Source organism: Eleutherodactylus coqui, chromosome 10 (genome assembly GCF_035609145.1).
Source record: "Eleutherodactylus coqui strain aEleCoq1 chromosome 10, aEleCoq1.hap1, whole genome shotgun sequence".
Classification (NCBI taxonomy): Eukaryota; Metazoa; Chordata; class Amphibia; order Anura; family Eleutherodactylidae; genus Eleutherodactylus; species Eleutherodactylus coqui.
In genome coordinates this window covers 137,799,447-137,822,421 of record NC_089846.1, presented here as the reverse complement: position 1 = coordinate 137,822,421, position 22,975 = coordinate 137,799,447, and the positions used below count along the sequence as shown (strand labels likewise).

The 22,975-nt window shown below is 45.9% G+C and overlaps 1 protein-coding gene across 1 annotated transcript in view; it reads right to left on the bottom strand.

The window, feature by feature from the left end:
* The window catches only part of PLEKHG2 (pleckstrin homology and RhoGEF domain containing G2), a 90,895-nt gene that overhangs the window by 42,761 nt on the left and 25,159 nt on the right, over window positions 1–22,975 (bottom strand). Inside the window, exons 3-4 of the mRNA XM_066581909.1 lie at window positions 3,542–3,616; window positions 650–1,086 (exon numbers count right to left, since the gene is read on the bottom strand). Of these exons, the coding sequence (XP_066438006.1) occupies window positions 650–1,086; window positions 3,542–3,590 (486 nt within the window). The 5' untranslated portion in view covers window positions 3,591–3,616. The remainder of the gene's footprint in view (window positions 1–649; window positions 1,087–3,541; window positions 3,617–22,975) is intronic.

Below are 22,975 nucleotides of genomic sequence, written 5' to 3'. Positions count from 1 at the left end.
AGATTTTGACCCTAAGAGATTCTCCATAAATGTTCTGCAGTCTGGAGGTATTTTTGTAATACCCCATATACCGAGTGTAGATGACGATTATTTCCTCCTCACTGGTAGAACCCGAGCGCACCATCTGCTGATCATGTCTGGAGGTTGAAGAATTCTTTTCTTTTAACGATACATCAGCAGATAGTTGGGTGCAGAACGCCCTAAAATTCCCAGTATGAAACCATGGCACCATTCTCTAGCACAGAAATGCCAGTTATGAAGACTATGATGGCACAGCTGCCTTTGAGCTAATAATACAACTGTATGGCACGGACAGCTGGGCTGTCATCCAACATTTGGATGTCAAGTCCCTGATGAAAATGTAGAATGTTGCTTCCTCCGACCTACTGTCCACGCTTATCAGCAGACTGTTGCTTTGATCAGCAGGGTGTAAATCACTATGGCTAAGCCCTTTTGAAATCCAACTAGATGTTCTTCAATTTCACTCTATCAATAAAAGGCTGCTTACATGTTGACTTAAGGAACATGAATGGCAGGCTATCATCCAAATACGGAACCATAACATAAAACCTTATGCTGAACCACGTGGAGCAGAAATACCACAATAGGATAGACTCAACAGACAAGACGGTAGCAGTAAATCTCTTACCTCTACAATGCTCTTCAGATCTCGGACGTAGGCCTGCTCAGTTTCCAGGATTTCGAGCACCACTCTGTCCACATGAGAAAGTTTGGCCTTTGGATCCTTTGCTTTGCGCAAAATCGGTGACCATGTACAGCCAAGTAAGGCACTTTCATTAGACAGCACCTTGTGTTCAATCTCCAACTGCGCCACAGGCGTGAGGTCGAGACTGATGTCGCTGCCATTTTGTTGAGGATATGAAGGGCTGCAGTACTGGGAGGATCCAAGAGTCCCACTACTACCAAATGAGCTGTGACTGTCCTGGAGGGAGGCCGAAGAGGTGGAAGAGCTGAGACTAACTGGTCGGTCGCTGTCCGAACACACAGTATTAACGGAGGTACAGCTGCCAGACATCCCGGCTGCTATTCCACTCAGAGAACTGACAGATGAAGGCCTGGGGGCACCTAGGAACGGGAGAAGAACATTAGAAGCTTTAGTTTACAGTCCAAGCCAGTGGTGGCCATTCATAATAACCACAGAGCTGATTTTACATATACATTGCGTTGGTAAATTCCATTATTTATGGTTGGGTCGGCCACTGATCTAATCTATATGAGGGCTCTCGGGTGCCCTCATGTTTCTTGCCTATCAGCCTCTCTGGGCTCCTTTTGTATGAAAATTAACATGTGTATTGTCTGAATTGGGGCGTAAATAAGGGAATTAGGAGAGAAAGATATTGCGGGAAAAAAACTTTTGCTGGCAATTCCCATATAATGTGCAGCTTACGGCTAGGATCACATGGCGCATCATCATCTGTGGTCATATCTTATTAGGTTGTGGCAATGCCTATTTATGGGTTGTGACACAATTTAAGACTTTATGCTCGTTCGGCCGAGAACTGTTTTGCCCAACATCTCCATAAAAATGCTTGCTCAGCTCGGCCAAGCGTGTGTGCGCTCTGAATGTGGGTGGAGAGAAAGCTGCTTCCGGACACCTCTGTCAGTGGCTTATTTTACTGAGAAGAAAAGGATAAGACAGCTGAAGTTCAACTGTCTGAGCTTTATCTTGCCTAACTCTGCCATTGGAGGAAAGTCAGAAGGCCCCCATACATATTAGATGATTGGTTGGGACCACCAAAATTGACGTGTTCAGCCGATATACACTATCCCACCAAAAGTAATTGGACACCTGACTAAGAATCAAAAGTTGTATTTAATTCTATATGTTAATACTTAGTGGGGCTCCTCTGGCTCTAATGACATCAGATACTCTTTGTGATGTACTTTCTACTAACCCCTGATACACTTCAGCTGGTATTTCCCTCCATTCATCCTGCAAACATCTTTCGAGTTCCCTAAAAGAAGATGAACGTAGTTCATATTTCCTGACCTGATGTTTCAGTTCATCCTAAACATGTTCAGTAGGTTCAGGTCAGGACTCTGTGCAGCCGGTCCAATCATAGAACATCCATATCCTCAAACCAACATAAAACAGTGTGATGAGGCACGTTGTGTTCTTGAAGTATTGCCGACTATTCCCAGAGTATTGCCACATTGTCGACAGCACATAATTGTCTAAAATGTCAAGATGGACCTCTGTGCTCATCGTTATTGCAAACGGACCAAGACCATGCCATGTAAAACATCCCTAGACCATAACAGAAGCTTTGCCATAATTAACTGTTGGCACAACACACTAAGGCAACATCGAGACTCAGTGTTTAGCATTGTTGCCTTGCAGTGTTGGGGTCCTAGGTTCAAATCCACTCAAGGACAAAATCTGCATGGAGCGTGTATGTTCTCCCCATGATGTAAAGTGCTGCGTAACATGAAGATGAAGTTGAAGTAGCGTGATTGGTCATTCCACAAAACTTTCTTCTATTGCTCAACTGTCCAATGATGACGCTCATTGCACCATTGTAGACGGGCTGATCTTCTTTGAGAGAACTCGCCAGATGTTTGCAGGATGAATGGAGTGAAATACCAGCTGAAGAGTATCAGACTTCATGACAGTATGCCATGGAGAGTGTCCAATGCCATTAGGGCCAAAGGAGGCCACACTAAGAATTAACATATGGAACTACATACTACATTTAATTCTTCCTCAGGTGTCCAATTACTTTGGTCGGATAGTGTACATGTATGTATAGTCGCCTTAAAGGGGTTGTCCCGCGGCAGCAAGTGGGGGTATACACTTCTGTATGGCCATATTAATGCACTTTGTAATGTACATTGTGCATTAATTATGAGCCATACAGAAGTTATAAAAAGTTTTTTACTTACCTGCTCCGTTGCTGGCGTCCTCGTCTCCATGGTGCCGACTAATTTTCGCCCTCCGATGGCCAAATTAGCCGTGCTTGCGCAGTCCGGGTCTTCTGCTTTCTTCTATGGAGCCTTTCGTGCAGGATGCCGGCTCCGTGTAGCTCCGCCCCGTCACGTGCCGATTCCAGCCAATCAGGAGGCTGGAATCGGCAATGGACCGCACAGAAGAGCTGCGGTCCACGGAAGAAGAGGATTCCGGCGGCCATCTTCACAGGTAAGTATAGAAGTCACCGGAGCGCGGGGATTAAGGTAAGCGCTCCGGTAAGCTTTCTGTACGTCCCTGCATCGGGGTTGTCTCGCGCCGAACGGGGGGGGGGTTGAAAAAAAAAAAAACCCGTTTCGGCGCGGGACAACCCCTTTAAGTACTTTACGTTTGTCAGAATTACAAATCTAAGCAATACCCCGATGAGTGCGCGTAGCTGGATACCATCAGGCCTTACCAGTAACCGTAAACGCACTGAATACCAGTAACCGTAAACGCACTGAATCTTCATGCTCTTCCAGGACCGGCATGGTCACCATCTATGTATGTTCTATCAAGATTATAGAATTGCGGGTAGTAAATCTTGTCTCCTAGAGGTTTCCTTTAAGAACCTACCTTGTTCACCTGGTCGCGTTCTGCTTCCCTTCAGGACTCCTTCCGGCATGTTGAAAAGATGGGGGCCTCCCCGTCCTGTGGTGAAAAGAACGTGATATGAAGTCATATTTCCATTATTAGTGACATCTACAAACACGCTCCCGTTACTTCTGGTTTGTGAGGTTCCAAGCCTCAGTATACACGGTGTAGTGGTACAAGGTAGGAGCATTGATCTTGGCTGGATCTGATAGGTCAGTGATCTATAAGATAAATGATGTCCTCGTACTGAACTACTTCCCACTTAGCTGATGAGCAGTTACGGGCTGCATTGAGCTGCCTGCGGTCTCATCCTCCGGCCCAACATTATTATTATTACTGCTTTATAGTCACCAAATCTGTAATTACAGTGAAGCCACCATCCCACATCGGGCCGCACCGGAGAGGGTGAAAATCAGAACAAACTACATGTAACTTAATATGCCCTAATATTACTAAGACCAGCAAATATCTGTGTGGCCTACAAATCATACGCTGCAAACCAAAGTGCTTATTGGAAAGACTCGTCTTTGTGGTTGTTTCATGTTATTGTACACTGCAGGCCCAAAAAAAATCACCAATCACCACATTGCGGTACGAAATCGAAAAGGCCGCGCCATCAGGACAACCCCTCTCCATACGTCCTTCTAGGCTTATGGATGATATTGGGATGGGTCCCCGCTGGGAAACACCTTCTATTTGCCAATGTAAAGACATGTTCAGGGTGATTACTAGAGGTTTCATCATCAGACTCCAGCAATCAGATGATCGCCCGTGGGTGTGCGATTGGAAGGTGGATGTCATCATGGAGAAACGGTATCCTCTAAGAGAAATTATTACATTTGTGACCGGGGATTGGCAAATGTCCTTTCAGCATAGACAATGCACCAGGATGAATAATATTATATTAGCCATCAGGGGAACCAATTTGATTTCTACTATTGCATTTAGGTAACTATAGTGGGTTCAGAAGTTGTAATTATACTTGGCCCATGATGTAAAGGATTGACCAACCATAGCCAACATGCCTGATCCTTCTTTCCACCAACTCTCATTAGAAGGCCAACTTTCTATTAAGTATGTCCAAGGGCAGTCCACCATAAACCCCTTCCTGTGAGCCATACATCTATATACGTCCTAACTGCATATGCGCCGTGCAGTTAGGATGTATATAGAGGTCTTCAGTATATGCTGTGTATAGAATAGGCTGCGGAGCCGGGCCCACTCCATACACTGTGGGTATCGGCTGTCTATGACAGCCAACACCTGCCTGCAACAGTCACAATCAGAGATAACAGCAATCATGGCTGTGAAGTCTTTTAGTACCGCTGTCAGAATTGACAGCAGCATCTGAATTTCATGAACGGCCCCCATAATGAGACCACAGGATGTTGTCCAGGTGTCATGGCAATTTGGGGCCTTCTGAAGGCCCATAGGGCTGCCATGCCTATTAAAACGTGCCTGTGGCACATCTTTAATTGGAAGCCTGATAAATACAGTATATTGCAATACCATAGTATTGCATTATGCTGTATGAGTGATCAAAAGTTCAAGTCATGGACTAAAAAAAGTACAATAAAGACTTTTTAATTATTAAAAAAACATATGTACCCCAAAATGGTACCAATAAAAGCTACAAAAAACGAGCCCTCACAGCCCCATTGATGGGAAACTGAATACGCCTGTGTTAATACGCCCTTACCGTGTACTACCCTTGTTGTCCGTCTAATATTGGGGGGTAATGGGCTGAACTGGATGGACAGCTTCGGCCGTACATACTATGTTACTGAGTTAATTGCTATGGCGGTTTATCTTGGAGAAGCAGTTATCTAATTGGGACAGCACTATAATGGTTGCATTCATATATGCATGCCCCAATCCATCAGCTGCACCCATCATGATAAGCACATACTGTATCGCACTTTATTTGTAGTATGACCCATGTATTGTTACATGTTTCAATCCTTCCTGTATTCCAGCGCCATGCCATGGTTTTCATTAAAGTAATCCCTTATAAAAGAAAACAAGTTACGTATTTTATGGGACATCTTTGTACAAAGGAAAAAAATACCACTTCTATTACTGGGAAGCAGTTCAATGAAAAGTGACCGCCCGGCATGCGGGTATAGCGCTGCCATCTTCAGATGTGGCGATGTTACTTATTCCGAATAAATATGGCTGCTTCATATTTAGCTGACAGTTTCCAGTCACTGCCTGCCTAAGTTACGTCTCATTAAAAGGGGGCGCTGTTGCATTCATGTCTATGGAGAGTTGTTGCCTCAAGCAGTGGTGAAGCGCGGTACTGCATGTTCATAATGAGGGCTCTCATTTAAAAATATAGGGGATCAAAAAGGATGCAGATAACAGAGCCGTGCGCCATCGGTATTTATCTGGTTTTTGTCAGTTTTTCTATCCCCTGTGATCAGAGGAGTACATTAAGCTCCTAAACTCCAAATTAAAATCTGCTACAAGACATCCACCCACCATGTATCATTTATAATATCCAAGTATTCTTCTTATATTGGTCATGAACCTAGCTGATTGTGGGGGGGGGGGGGGCACGGCCTCGAGGAAGGGTCCCTCTACTAACTCAACATGACCTCTCAGGAAGTATAAAAAAGGGTGAACCAGAGAAAAGTAGACATTTTAAAAATCATATTAGGAAATTGGATAATAATCCCATAATAACAACTCGCTAATATAATCCAACCTTTCCCATCGGTGGGGGTGAGAAGTGTCAGACTGCCCCGGAAGAACTGTCTACGGAACACAGATCTCCGGGTATTCTTCACAAACTTGGACCCATGCAGACTTCCTGCAGCCGCCGTCCATTTGTTCCAGTTGGTTCTTGTTAGATGGCTTCGCTGATGTTAAAGGGTTTCCAGGCCTTTTACTGTTGATGATTTGTCCTTAGGAAAGGTCATCAATAGTTGATGGGACTGCGGTCCACCCTGTTCATCAGCTGCTCCCTGGGCCAGCTGTGAGTATGTTCAGTGCTACAAGAATATAGCACTTTCCGTATTGCAGTGGCCAGGTTTGGTACTGCAGGCACATAGTACCAAATCAGGCCACTGCCATGTTAACACTATCTGCTTCCATCGCTGTTGCACTGATGGTGGTGCCAGTAATCAACTGAATGGCAGGGTTTCCAAGCAGCAGACCCCCATGATCAACTAATCTATCCTGTAGGTCATTAATAGTAAAAGTCCTGGACAACCCCTTTAAAGCCATTTTGATGGGGTTGTTTCATGACTGATTTTTTTCAGGTAACTGATCAGTGAGACCTCCATCAATCCCGAAAACCGGGTCCAGTGTCGCACACTTCTCGTTACTATGGGATCACTGCACCCGCCCAGTATCGTCAGGTTGAATGGAGCGATGGTCACACTTGTGCTCCTCCACACCCTTTATTTCAATTGGCAGATGGAAATAGTCAAATGAACTGCTCAGTTATGTCCAGAAGTCCTATTGAGAGTGCATGGAGCGGCACGACGCATGCGTGGCCACTGCTCCATTCAATCTAATCTCACAGTAATGCGAAGAGGACAATACAGGACCCCCATTCTCAGGATCGGTGTGGAGACCACCACTGATCAGTCACCTATCCTGTATCTAGGTGATAAAAGTCAGTTGTGAGACAACCCCTTTAAGCTGATCACCAGCAATCAGTAAGAGAACCTCTTAGCAAGTGTTCGGTTCTGCTACAGCACCACCAAAGGGGAAAAAAAGCATTACAGGCTCCAGATCGGCAGGTCCTCCACGGAGAGAGGCTCTGCTAATAGAGGTGGGTCCTCAGCTCAGGGTCTATTAACTCTGTATTCTCTAATGTATGCGATACTGTAATTTCTAGTCCAGACGGCCCCTTTACCATGAGGAGCCCCCGACGCTTACAGATTCCGTTAGATTATGTGTATAATGAATAACCCAGTACTGAATCCTGGGCAACATAACAGAAGACGTATGAGATTGGGCTCGGGTTTTATTCCAGCTTGGCGCATTCCACCATTATAATTGCTTCCTTCACATGTGATTTTGATATAATTTGACTCTGATGCAAAAACGGCATCTGTCTTCAAGTTCATTCCGGATGATATATGAGGTGTTTCCACTTACAATCTGTACATACAAAGATTTGGATTCTGTACCAGCTATTGGCATCACAAACCAGCTTACGCCTGCTGTTCACCGTACTCTAGACTCGGCTCAGTCATTCAGAATGGGCAGACTCCCATATGTACCATGTACGGTCCAGACTGATCTATAGGAACTTTACAGGGAACGTCTCTATGCCGGAAAGTTCTATCTGATAACCAATAATCCACCGCTTGTAACTGTCATACAACTGGAGGATAATTCAGATGCTCAATGAACCAGAAGCCTCATTCTCATGGCTATGTCACAAATCCATAACATGGCGCCTATAGTTTGCCATGGGCCCTTATTGTACCATTTATAGAGGCACATTTTAGGTTTTTTGCTCTTACATTCGAGGGGGAATATGGTGCCTCATATCGGCATTATATAGCAGCACACAAACCCAACAATGTAGCATATGGACCTGGCAGCACATCATATAGCAGAACACGGACCAAACTGGATAGGAAACTATAGCACATGGGACTGACAGCATGACATATGTCAGTGCGCAGATCTAAAAACACACCATAGTATATGGACGGTATTACAGACCCTTAGGGACTCCATGTGCTGCTAGACATGCCTGTACAAAGCACTTGAAGACATATTGTCCAGTTAACAGACGTCTAGAGGGGGTGTATCATTGGAATGAGAGGAGCAGGGTGGTCATTTCGACAAATATATCTAGTCCGTTCTGACTGTTAGGAGGTGTTCGGAGCAGTGGTTACGTGAGGACAGGCACATGGTGAGTAGACCACCAGTAGAGAGGATTGTGTGATCCACCAACAAGACAAGCAGATCCAACAGTTTCCTTGACTTTCCAGATACAGGTTGGGCCTTCATTACAGACCCATCTCTGCCCGGACCCTTTTTAGGCGCTTAACAGAAATAAATATGGTGTCACTGTGCCCATTACGTGTCCTGCCATTAATACCCCAACACCATTGCCTTCGTTTGCAGTGATGTTGGGATTGAGAAACCTGGAGTACTATGGAACAGTATCATCTTTAGTGAAAATCAAGGTTCTGCTTGGGAGCCAATGACAGTTGTGTTGGAGTGGAGGCCATACTGACTGCCACACTGATCGAGGGAGTCATGGCATATAACAGTCGGTCCCCCCTAGTAGTGATAAGAGGGACAATGACAGCTCACTAATATGTGTAGGGATCAGACAACAAGGTACCAGAGCCTCCTTTCGATTGCACAGCTTTCCCCAATAAATGTATCCTTCTGCCCTAATATTGTAGTCACTACATATATCATCATTACATTCACAAATACAACCTTTCATCGGGCTCCAACAACTCCTTCTTGGTGCATGTTTTTCCAATGAGTGTATCCTGGAGGTTCATATGGGTAATCCAGGCATGTGTGGGGCATTTCAATGGGGTGTGCATCTACAAACGTTTCCATAAACAGAAGAGTTATTGTAGCTTTTATACCTTCAGCCGCCCTGTAATGCTGCCCAATGGGCTGTTACTGGGATTTGTATTTGGGTCCGATGTCCGCTGTATGACACCAGAATGTGTCTTGGCACCAGACACTACGAGTCTATGAGGAACACTCCATTTCCGTAAAGTTTAGCTCCGGAAAAAACTTTTACAAACTCCTGACATTTTATAGCTCTTAGACTTGCCAACCATTGACATTGTCTCTACCAACAATCAGGCAGTGTAGCTAATATCCCCATAGTTTTCATCCCAGATCCCTTCACATGCAATATACCCATATGCATATCCTCTCGTCACCAGTTCATTACTACGTATAAACATGCCCCAGTACAATATAATGCAGGGTCTGAGGCTTGTTATTTCTGGGCCGTGGGCCAGGTCATTATGGATACTGTCTGCTCAGACTCAAAATAATGAGACGGAACTTGGCTGGTTTATGACAAGGCAAATGCCCCATGTCCTCGACCCTGAGGGGGCTTCAGTCACCCCATATAGGATCATTCACAACAAGACAATGATTGGCAGCAACGTCAGACTATATATGTATCTCTGTTGTATATGGTGTTATGGGCATTGTTTAGCTCTATGGAGAGTGTATATCCCTAACTGTACAATCTATGGTCGTATTGTGTGGGTCTATATAGCGGGGTTATTGTTCGGGAACCTAATGGTTGAACAAGGCTGCTTTCACATCTGCATCGGAGGGTCCATATTATGACAGAATCGAACAGCGTTGAACGAACCCCATTGACTATAATGGGGTCCGATTGGTTTCCGCTCAGCTGTTGATATTGTTTTCGGGCATTATGGTTATTTTATGTGTAGTGCATGATAATATTAAAGGTTAGTTTGCACTTCCAGTTTTTTTAAGGGGTTCCAGTGTGGCAAGCCACTCCTTTAATCACCCCAAGTACCCATGGTGCATCATGATGTATATATGCTCCATGCACGTTCCGATGGTACCGCTGCGCACCAGGTTTGTTATGATGCCGGTCCCATTAGTTTCCTGTATAGATCAATACCCATGCGCTTGCACATTTACAGGGTACAGTAGAGACTGCGCATGCGTGTGAATTGACAAGCAACATCCGTGTACATCCGGCGAGGCAATGTCCGTGACATCACTGGCGCCGAGGTATACATTGCCATAGCTGGAAGAAAAGAAGCAAGAGAGTAGAATGTCAGCAGAAGTCCCAAAATTGTAAATGGCGGAGTCATGTGACCACAGCACCCAGCTACAAAGTTTGGCATAAAGGTGCGTTTGAAATGGCTGATTAGTCTTAATGAATTCCAGATGTGTTCTTTTTTCCCCGTTGACTTCTATGGGGACCTGTGGTGCACAAATAGCAGAAAAACTGAACATGCCCTATTTTTTTGCGTGACCAAAAACACGCAAAATACGGAAATGTGAACAAACCCGTTGAAATCAATGGGTCCCATTGTCTGGGTACTGGGCGCACAAATATGCCCGTGTGAAGCCAACCGGAGTGCGCCAGTGTAACGCCTCACAAGGAAACAACAATTGTTTAGTATAAAAGCTTTCCAACAACTGCGCTATGGCGACTGGTCGGAGGACTTAGCTGGAAGATAATCGCCCCTTGTAAAGGTACCTTCAGACATAATATGGTAGCAAATGCAGATGTAATTCAGTGGGCAGCACTGGTCTGAACGCCATATGCAGGGTGGGCCACGGACAAGTAGCCCGCCTCCAAACCTGCCACCATTCTATTCTGAAAGCTGTGTAAAAGAAAATCTGTTTATTGCCCATAGCGACCAATCACAGCGCAGCTTTCATTTCTTACACTGCTGAGGTAACATGAAATCTGCGCTGTGACCGCAGTGACAGGGGATTCCTTCATTCCCGCCGGAAGTCCCCTCATCACTGAACACCCTGCTGCTGTTGTCAGTGTTCAGTGATGAGGTGCGAACATCACAATCCCCACTGCAGTTGTGACAGCAACACCAGGGAATTCCTTCAGCCCTGCAGGGAGTCCCCTCGTCACTGAACACTGTGACAGCAGCGGCAGGGTGTTCAGTGATGAGGGGACTTCCTGGGAAGATGAAGGAATCCCCTGCCACTGTCACAGTGTTCAGTGATAAGGGGACTCCCCGTGGGGATGAAGGAATACCCTGCCACTGCTGTCACAGTGTTCAGTGATAAGGGGACTCCCCGTAGGGATGAAGGAATACCCTGCCACTGCTGTCACAGTGTTCAGTGATAAGGGGACTCCCCGTGGGGATGAAGGAATACCCTGCCACTGCTGTCACAGTGTTCAGTGATAAGGGGACTCCCCGTGGGGATGAAGGAATCCCCTGCCACTGCTGTCACAGCAGTGGCAGGAGATTGCGATGTTCTCCCATTGCTTTCAATGGTGCCAGCGCTGCTGCCACGCCATTGAAAGCAATGGGATGAAGGTATTCCCCGCAGTGATGCGAGGATGTTTTCACATGAAACCGACTCGCATCCAGGGGTTTCCCATGGATTGCGAGGGCGATATCAGGCCCTGAATCATGGCTCGATGTCGCTCTCACCAGTGTGCAGGAGCCTTTAGAATAACTACTGTTATGATTAGTCATTGCACTTTAAGTACCTCCACACCTAGAAGGTCTTCAGTCTGTGATTGGTGGAATCCTTCTTTAATGGTGACATTGCTACAATAAGAGTAGACACATCCAATGGTGTAACGGAATGCTATAACCGTACACAAGGCTCCTCGGGCGGGCGGCTCTCATTCCTCCATACTCACATAGTGATTAGATAACTCCAGCCTTTTGGGCCATAAGTAGTTTCACAGTTGAGTAAAGCTACAGAGTTGTGCTGAGTCCGGTGCCGGCCCTCCAGATGAGGAGAGGGTTAAGCATCTGGAGGGGCTTCAGCAGGAGAGGAGGGTTTGGATGTTGGTGCAGGGAGGAGGGGGCCGTGAGCAGGAATGCTGGAGTAATCTCACAATGTCCCTGCAGCTGGAGCCGAGGAGACAACAGCAGCAAGAACATCCCTGCAAGAGGGAAGAGCCTGCAAGCCACCCGGCCTCATCTCAGTACTTTTTCTTATGCTATGTGCTTGTGATAAAAGTGAATAGGTCATTTGCTATCCTGCAGGTACGGCCATGTTCACACATGCGTTTGGAACCCCCGATTGTAGGATCCATCGCAGATCCGGCACGAAATACAGAAGAAAAAGCGCAGATCCGGCATGAAATACAGAAGAAAAAGCGCAGATCCGGCATGAAATACAGAAGAAAAATTTCTGCATGACTTCTTTGTCCGGTAAAATGCCAGACGGCCAAACGAAAACCAACTGGACTCTATTATAGCCAATGGGGTCCGTTCAGCGCCGTTCGGTTTCATGATAAAATGGATCTGTTTGGCCGGAGGATTCCACTTTCCTACTCCCATAACGGAACAGGAAACCAAATTACCAGAATGCAGATGTGAACATAGCCTAAGGAAATAAGGGAGATGAAATAATACCTCCACAGCGCCACCTATTGGATGGCAGCATTCCTTCAGGGCAAAGTTGAACTCTTTATACAAGCCTTGTAACAATGACTGGGAATTAAAAGCAAAGCCAGACTCCATGTACATACAGCTGTTTCAGGGTGTTTGTCCTTCATCAGTGCACAGTAGGAGGCTGGCTTTGCTAGTGAAAGGCCTGGGATTGGGGGTCAGAAAACGCTATCTTTTCTCCTTAGGGAGAGCATCTAGATGGTGAGTGAGCAGACTCAAATGGCCATTCATGCTCCTCTGGGTAATATGCAAATAAGGGAGATGCATGTTTGATTATTACCAAGAGGAGCATGAATGGCCTTTTGGAGTCTCCTCACTCACTGCTCTCTCTAAGGAGAAAATAAAGCGTTTCTGACCCCCATAGCTTACAGGCGAATATGATATCGGGCTGAGAAGCTGAGCAATGTGCATTGACCTGTGGATTTTTAGGCAAAAACGCTGATCCTCTCGTGTGAGTTTTATGCACGGTAGAGGATCGAAAGGGTTTTCAATGGGTGACTTTGCATCACCCGGCATGCGAGAGCCGTGCAATGTACTTGAGGTCCCATTGAAATCAATGGGTGATACGTTCCGAGGAACGCGAAAAAATAGGACATGCCACAATTTTTCTTCTCACACCATCGCTGTGCGGGTAAACATCCCTCATGTGTATGGCTTTATTCAAAAGAATGGAGTTCATATTTGCGCAACTTTTGTGCATCTCACATCGTCTGAAGCCCGCACAAGATTAGCGCTCATGTGAAACCAGCCTAAGATAGCAGTCTCATCTCTTCTATCCATAACGGGGCTTCCGGGAAAAAAACATTGATGACCTACCCTCAGGAGTTAATCACCGGGGAACCAGGGTTCAGGATTCCCGGCAATGAGCTGGTTGCCCGTCCCGCAGCGGGGCCAGACGTCGTCATAGGGAACGGGAGCGGAAGCGCCATTGCTGACTTCACTCACATTGAAATCAATGAGATGAAGTGTCTCTTACACATCCATGTCCATCCCCAGCGTCGGAGGTGGCAGTGCCAGAGGTGTAATAACGGCTTCAGTTCCCATTGATTTCATTATGAAATGGTACTTCCGCTCTTCTTCCCTATGACGACGTCTGACCTGCTGCACTCATAGCCAGCCTGGCAATCGGCTCATCACCGGGGATCCCCAGCAGTTGGTCCCCACCGATATGACCTATCCTGCAATATAATGCCAATATCACAATACTAATAACACTACACATTATACTGCATCATGTATAATAATGATATACAGAATGTATAATACTCATATCACCTTATCCTATTATTGCCTGATCTCACAATATATCATACTCAAGGGGTTGTACCAGAATTACAACTTATCCCCAGTTCATAGGATAGGGGATAACTTACTGATCAGCGGTGGTCTTACCGCTGGAACCTCCACCAATTCCAGAAACAGGGGTCCTGTGTTCCCCTCTGTCACCGTGGGCTTGCTTCTCCCTCTGCAGTGATGTAATAATGAATGGAAACCTGAAAGACCGTGTACAGCTGCCGATCCACGCAGTTAAATAAGGGCTGACCGAAATACTCGAGTGCTTGCCGCTTGGCTATCTCCAGAAGTCCAATCAAAAGTGAATGGAGTGGCAGTACTTTTGGGTGACCAGTGCTCTATGTAGTCTTCTCCTCCACTGTGTTCACCCAAAGTAAGCATGCAGTGAGGAGGACAGGGGACACAGGACCCCCATTCTTGTGATCGGTGGGGGTCCAAGCAGTGAGCTCACCACCAATCATCAAGTTATGCCCTATGCATATTAAAGGGTAATCTAACCTTGTAAAATTGATGGGCTATCCTCAGGAAAAACCATCAATATCTGATTAGTGAAAGGTCTGCTATTCAGGATCCGGTGGATATGCCATCAGTTTTACAAAGTTGGATAACCTCTCTAATAATGTAACGCTGACATTACCATACATTACTGATATGACCATATAATAAACAATACAGTGCATGCAGCCATATAATATACCCCATTAAAGCTATATCCCCATTCAGTATGTAATATTGGTATCACCATATAAGTTATATCGTCAGCACCACACAATGTTATACTATAGTAAGCCACAGAAGACAGTAAATAACACCCGTATCACACTGCGGGATAAGTTGTGCTTTTCAATGGTACCATTTAATGTAACACAAAATGTACTGGAAAACAGTAAAAAACTATTTCTAAGTGAAGTGTAATGGAAGAAAAAGGCCGTTCTGCCCCTCTTGTGCCGTGTTTCTATGTTGTACATATTGCAGCAGAAATGATATGATAAGTTTATTGTGAGGGGCCGGACAATGACCATGAAACCAAATGTAGATAGTTTTACTTGTGCTGCACTATTTTTAAAAAATAAAATGTTTTTAGGAAAAAAAAGATTTCTTTTCTGTAGCCTATTCTGACAGCCATAACTTTCTTACTTCTCCGTCCATGCAGTCGTGGCCCCCACATTTTATCAGGGGCCCCTTTACCAGAATACCAACCGGGCCCCCATCACAGCATGGCCCCCCTAGCCCATCCACCCAGATTTGTATGCATTGGTCTGACATGTTAATGGCCTCAGTATAAATAAAGCCGAATTGTTTACAAATCTGGAAAAAATGCATTTGGTTTTGCAATTAATATAAAAATATGATTCGTTAACCATTTTATGCGCCGTTCTTGCTGCAAATTCCGGCAACCAAATACACCGATCATAGAAGGCATCGCTACCGATGGGCTCATCCTCCGTGTGTAGTGGACTTGTTGGTGGAATCTCCATCATGCAAACAGATAAGCGCTGACCTATCTTTTGGGTGTATTACGCTGGCAAACACCGCCATTCACACGAACAAAAAAGCGTAAAAACCGTCTGTCATGTCTCCACAGCACCTTAGGGTGAAAAGCCGTCGCCACAGGGGAGAAGACGGGCTGTAAGCGTGGACCCGGTGAGTAAAACCACATGCTCAGGTCCCTGTCGTGTCCCCACAGCACCTTAGGTTCGGGGGCACTGGGGACATCACAGGGTAGCAGCCCCGACCCCCTGACACGGGTAGGGCTGCCACTCCACATGTGGGGGCCATGAATGTAGCTGTGTGAGGGCCCATTTTTTCGTTGGTCTTCCTGTAATTTCTATTATTACCATTTTGGAGTTTGCAGACCTTTTTTTAATCACTTTTTAATACGTTTTTTTCTTTGGCGATGGCGTGACCAAAAAATGCGCAATGTTTTTTTCTGACAGCGTTTACCGTGCAGGATAAATAATGTGTTATCTTGATAGATAGGACTTTTACGGATGCAGAAATATCAACTATGCTTTTATTTCTCATTTTTAACTTCCTTTATTTTTCCGTTAATCGAAAATAACTTTTTCTTACTTATTTTTACATTTTTTGTCGTCTCCATAGGGGAATTGAACTTGCGATTGTTTGATCGCTCGTACAGTATAATGCACTACCACAGTATTACACTATACTGCGTTTTGACAGGCATTCTATGAAGGCACGCCTTTATAAGCATTTATTCATGGCAGCTTTGGGCGCCTTCAATAGGTCCCTGGCTACCATATGGCACCCCATGATGGCATCACAGGGGGTGGGGACGGTTTGGACCCCCAAACACCGATTAGGGCTTTTAGAGGCTTAACAGCAGCAATTAGCATTAACGTTGTTATAAATAACTGTTCTGTTTTTGTCTTATATCCCCTAGGTAGATCAAATGTGGTTTTTCCTGATCGTTGGATACCCCCTCCCTTTTTTTCCTTCCTCTTTTTATTAAGAGAATGGCAGGGTGAGGTAGGATTTTTTCTTTCTGTGTGGTGTCGCCCTTTTTGGGGTGGTTACTCCGTTTTCTCATTTCTAGACTAGTGTTTGGGACAGTTTAGGGTTAAACTCGGCTTTCTTAAATTATTATTAATAAAAGGTCCTAGACCAATTCTAAGGACTGTACCCCCACACCAGCATATAATACATAAGATTAACACCACCATGCATTATTCTGAGATCACCAAAATATATAATTCATCATAAAATAGCAGATAAATAGCGTGAATTAATATAACAGAAGATTCTTATATAGTTAAACCTAATACTGATCTCACCAGTTACAACATGACAATACACAATAACAATAATAATCTATATTTATACGAGGGGGTGCTGATAAGTCTTTGGCTTTGTGTTCTTTTGTTGTTTCTATGGTAACGAATGTTACATCACATGAAAGCCTTATGTGTCTAATATATGTGTTTGTAGCTTATGGCAACAGTGATCTCGGCACGCGGGAAAACAAAATGGCGGAGTCTACGGCGATATTCACAGCAAATGAGAGCAGAGGAGGGATAAAAGTCTTGTTTCTGCAAGGAAAGTCCAAGAAGGATATTCCTGGTGATCTGTGGAAGACATCGGGGGTCAATGCCCTTCATATTCTACAGTTATGAACTGGGTGCCACTTCAGCCCCAATGATGAGGAACGTCCTGGACGACCGAGAGAGGTTGTTGTTCTGGAGATCGCCGATGCTGCGCACAACCTCATACTGGAGAATCGGCCGGCTGCAGGAATAGCCGACATCATGGGGGTTTATGGGGAACGTGTTTGTGTCATTATCCATGAAGAAGCCATCTGCAAAGTGGGTCCCCCAATGTCTGACAACAGATCAGAAAAGCATCGAGTGACAACTTCCCAGTCCATTTGTCAGTGTTTCCGGACTGATAAGAATTTCCTGGATGGACTGGTCACCATGGATGAGACCTGGATTTATGTGTATGACCCTGAAACCAAGGAGCAGTCAGAGAGTGGAGGCCCAGTGGTTCTCAGCCACTAAGGTGATGGCGTCTGTGTACAGATATATGCAGCCACCACTAGGGGGAGCTCACTACATACAGATATATACAGCCACCACTAGGGGGAGCTCACTATATACAGATATATACAGCCACCACTAGGGGAAGCTCACTGCATACAGATATATACAGTCACCACTAGGGGGAGCAGTCAGAGAGTGGAGGCACAGTGGTTCTCAGCCACTAAGGTGATGGCGTCTGTGTTCTGGGATAAGGAGAGCGAGCTGCTAGTGGATGACCTTCACAATGGTTCCACCATCAATGCAAGGTATTGCATTGAACTTTTGGACCAATTGAAGGCAGCTCTGAAGGCCAAAAGGCGCGGCAAGCTGTCCAAAGGAATCTTGTTCCTGCAAGACAATGCCTCCGCTCACACTGCACAAGTGGCCACGGCAAAACTGGTGGAGCTAGGCTTCCATCTGGTCGACCACCCACCTTATTCACCAGGTCTAGCTCCCTCCGACTATCATCTGTTTCCAGAAGAAACATCTCAAGGGGACCAAATTTCACACCATTTCTGATGCCATGGCTGCTACTGATGACTGGTTTGAGGCACAACCGAAATCCTTCTTTTTGCAAGGCTTACAGAACTGGTAATCTCGATGTAAGAAGTGTGTTGACATCAGTGGAGAGGATGTGGAAGAAATGTAAAGTTTCATCTTCCTATCTCGTTTCTTTCTGGGTAAAGCCAAAGACTGATCAGCAGCCCCTCGTATAGCGCCAACATATTCCGCAGCGCTTACAATACAGGGGAAATAACACAAGACAACAGTTACATGTAGTAATCAGTTGGTGGAAACAGTAGGGGTGAGGGTCCTGCTCCAACAAGCTTACATATACTATAGTGATGGCATCCATGAAGAAGCTCTTTCTGCACCTGATTTACAGGATTGTGTTTTGCTCTCTTTCTGACCAGGATGGTCGCTGTAGATTATACCAGACCAGTCGCTTCCCTAAATTCCTCATTTGACACGCACCATCTTAGGTCTGACATACACTACACTGTAATTACACCCCGTACACCAGTGCTAGTATGTAGAGGAAGGCCTGGAAACACTGGATGTCCGGAAATGATGGAGGAAAGGCCCAACAGCCTCTACATATTGACCGGGTCTCCATTACTCCATTGAGCTCCAGCTCTCCTCCATACCTTATGATGGAAACGATGGAGTCTGCTTTCAGAATCCAGTTTTCTTCTAACTTCTTAATGTAAAATGCAGAAGGAGCCGACAAGTAGGATAATTAATGTCTGTTTATTCCGTATAAGTATAAATGATTGGATGTGGATATCAAGAAGAGCATTTTAAAGGGTGCCGAGGCATGGAGAAATGTAGGACCGATGGAAGCCCACGGCAGCTGTAGCCTTCAGGACCGTTGTGTCCAAGCAGTAGTAAGAAGCCAATTATCTTTGTAACCATACTAGTCAAACATTGCAAATGAGAAGACAGAGCAATGCCCCCACAGCACCGCCTATTGGAAGGCAGCATTCCTGCAAGTCAATGTCGGAAGTTTTTAAAAGCCTTGTAATAATCACTGAGAATTGTGAGCCAAAGCTCAAATCTTCTCCAGAAGGCAAAGATCATCATACAGCTGTTTTGGGGGGACTGACCCTCATAATTTGGCTCATAATTCCCAGTCATTGTTACAAGGCTTGTTAAAAGGTTTGCCATTGACTTGCAGGAATGCTGCCTTCCAATAGGTGGCGCTGTAGAGGCACTGTTCTATCCTTCATTTGCATATTTCCCAGAGGAGCATGGATGGCCTTATAAGTCTTCTCACACCTTGTAGGTGCTCTCCTTAAGGAGAAACCATACTCTTCCTGACCCAAGTCAAACATTAAAAACCCTTTGGGAATCCCTCCTGACCTCACAGCTACGGGTCAGAGATAAGGTGGGGGTTGTACAGTAAGGGAAAGGTTAATCTTTCCTGGGAAAGTAGGAAGGTTGGGATCACTCAGCCATGGTGCAGTCAGAGAAGTGATTTGTGTTTCTTCTCCCCCAACATCTGGTCATTAGAGCGGCCTGCAGGCAGATATTTGTGAACTCTTCTCATGTGTTCCATGTAAATATTCTCCTAATCTCCCTCTTCCTCGCTTCCTGCTTCTGTAGTGAAGCCTCTCCGGATCTCCTCTCTGCTCCTCAGGCTGCATTCAGACGGCCGAGTGCGATATCGTCCAAGAAACGCAGACCGATGACGGATTCCTAAACTTGTGATCCTGGGTGTGAGCGCCACGCACTTTACTTATATTGCATCTATGTACTCGTATGTGAACAAAGCTTCCAGTGGTTTCAATGTTGAAAACTTCACTCTGGCATGTAAATCACGCGGAAATAATGAGCGATTCCTTGCAAGGAATTGCCCAAAAATAGGAGATGCGGCGCTTCTTCAATCTCACAGCATCGCTCATGTGCATGAACAGATTAAATCAACGCCTTATTTTCATGCAAGAGTTCCATCCATATCGCCTTCGGACGGAATTTGCGCGTGAAACTGACCCATGTGACACACCCTTATATTCTTCATCATTGTCCAATTAAGGGCTAAAGCCCACGGCTGGATTTTCGCTGCGTAACACCGCAGCTATTAGATTCTATTGAACCTAATAGCTCAATGTTCACGCTGCGGAATTCCACCGCAGAAGTCCGCAGCAGGGCATAACCCATTCCACCTGGCACGTCCTATTTGCCGCGGGAATACGCGCGGCCGGCTTCCATTGTAGTCAATAGAAGCCAGCCGTTACGCTACACTTCCACTGTGAGCACAACGGACGTATAGCGTGAATACGCTTCCACACCCACTGCCGGCCACAGGATATGACACTGCCAATGCGTCATGCGGGACTGGCACAGCGGATCCGGAGGTAAGTATGGGGTCTTTGGGGGGGAGGCGCTGTGACGGACTCCGCTGCCGTATTCCGCTTGTGGACCCGTAACGGCCGTGGGTATGAGCCCTAATACATTGTATTTATACAGGGGTTATCAAAAACAAGGCGCAGAATTGGTGATTTAATTACTACCAAACTACAAGAATCGGTCCACAATCCGCACTGAGAAGAGGAAGGTTCACAGTTGTTTAGGACATACCAGTAAGTTCCATCTTCTGCCACATTGCCGCGGGTCTTGTCTCCAGTTTTATGGTCCTGGAGGTACATCTGCAGCCAAGTTCAGCACATTTTCTGTGCCACTCATAGATTATCTTGTGACAAGGCGGCTGTTTTTGGAATCAATGCCAAAATTCATGTTGCACTTGAACAATGGATTCCCACTTAGCAAACTGAAACACACAAAACTATTTCTTCTGTTCTGTCGCCTTTTTTTTATAAACTGTAAACAACAAGAAACAGCGACCACCCAGCAATGGAGGCCTATGTAAGCTGTCAGTCACCTCCCACCTGACTGCCACGTTTGACTCTCAGCTTCAGAATCTCCCATTATGGGGGTTGTCCGAGTTGTAGCTTATCGGTAAAACCCCTTCTACATGCAGTAACATAACCAATAGATATATCCTCACTCCCGCTGTGTCTCATGGAGCTGTTCCTGGTCTTTCTTCTGACGTTACGTTTAGGCCCAATGTAAAGGGCGGATTTGATTTACGGAATCTGCGGGAGGCACCTGCCCGGAAGATCCGCAATTCAGTAGGGAAGCATGGGCGTCCACACCTGAATTAAAGCATGGGGATTTGATTTGCAGCATGGTCCGTTTCAGTGTGGTTCCCGCATGGACAGCTTCTATTAAGGTAAATGGAAGCGGTCCGATCCGCGGTCCATCTGCAATTGCATTGTGGACAGGCTGTGGACTCTGCAAGAAAGCAGGAGTTTAAAAAAAAAAAAAAACAACTTCCGCACACATCCACAGTACAGAAGAAAGAAGACCCGGACAAGTATGTGCGGTCGCCGGCCGCGGACAGGGTCGGGTTCTGCTGCGGGCTCCCACATGCGGAATCCAATCCGCCCGCGGACATGAGGCTTTACAGCCCGTCCAGCCCGTTTACAGGACATCACAGCTCTGTAATTGGCTGCAGAGCCTACAATGTCCCATAAACAGGGCAGGACTGCAGCCCGTGAACAAACACAGGAGCAAGAACCAAGCATTGATGCAGGCGGGAGCAGGGAAAGAAGAGTATATCTCTGTTTGTTATGTTACAGCATGCAGAAGGGATTTCTACAACTCCGACAACCCCATTAAAAGGGTCACCCACTTTCCAATCTTTTTTTGTTGGAAGAGGCCACCTAAACTAAGACGGTCCTGCTGTAGAGACCCACAGTGATCAGCTGAAATCTGCAGGGCAAGTGCTCAGCAGGTCCTTAATTCCTTTGCAGCACCTCTGTAGTGGCCCGAAGTCTATATATCTGTCCCCTCCATAACTGTCATACATGTCATGTATTCTATGTAGATGCTCTGTGCAAAGTGTCTTGTCTTTAGCTATGTGTATTGCACAGCTGCAGCATGTGAGAGGTTAATGTCTGTGAGTGCCTGGGATATGTCTGGAAATTGTAACCAAGAGTTCCACTGCTTCAACGGTAGAGTGTGGAGAGAGTGCTGGCCGCATGGAAAAGGAGGATGCAAGAATGGAAGCTGAGGAGAGGTATCTTGATGTTCCCATCCCAGTACCCCTACCTTGAGTGCCAGTGAAAGAAAAAGCCGGCTGTGCAGTGTTCAAGCTACTAACTGCAAGTAAGTGTCAGCGGAGTGTTGTGTCCACCCCCGGTGTGTTTGTCCAGTAGCAGAGTCATACAGAGAACTAGGACTGTAGGCCAGCCGGACATGCAACGGTGTGAAGGAACGGTGGCATCACGAGTGACATTTTCTTAAGTCCACTACATTACTATGCAGGTAACCGCTGTCCCAGCGTTGCCTGGAAGAGGCCTAGCGGTGCCTTGGCTCAGGCCGTACGTGTCCCTCTGGGCAGGAGTTTGGTAGAGCCACCGTGACAAGTGCCATCTCTACCCCCGCCATCTCCTCAGCGTGTGCCTTGTGTCTCGGTTGCTGCAGGACACCACACCTCCACAGGGGAAATGCAGTATTACATGGCGTCCATTGAAATTAGTAAGCTGTCCATGTAATGCATGGACATATTGGGTCCTCCAATGTAAGAGATGATGTTTGTAGCTGCTCTCTACTCTCTACTTGATCAAGTGCATGAGGAAAGGACAATATTACCCTAATAGGGTTTGGGAAGAACTTGTTTACTGCACCGGACAAATCTCATAAAAGCATAAGTAAACTTTTTAAAAACTTTTGACATGTCGTAGTGCTAAAAGAATGGGCAGACATATTCAGCTGAGTACTGTGCCCATTTGGTTGCCATTGTGAGTGGTGTACAGACCCCATAGACTGCTCCGGAACACCGATGGAAAGAGACGAACAGGTACGCTTCTGCCTGTTCATTTTAATGTTTGGTGGGGGTCTCAGCACCCCAATCTACACCGAGCAGAACGTCTGAAGTATTAGAAGTTTTTTAAAAAGTTAACTACCCTTTCCTGCTCTGTGATGAC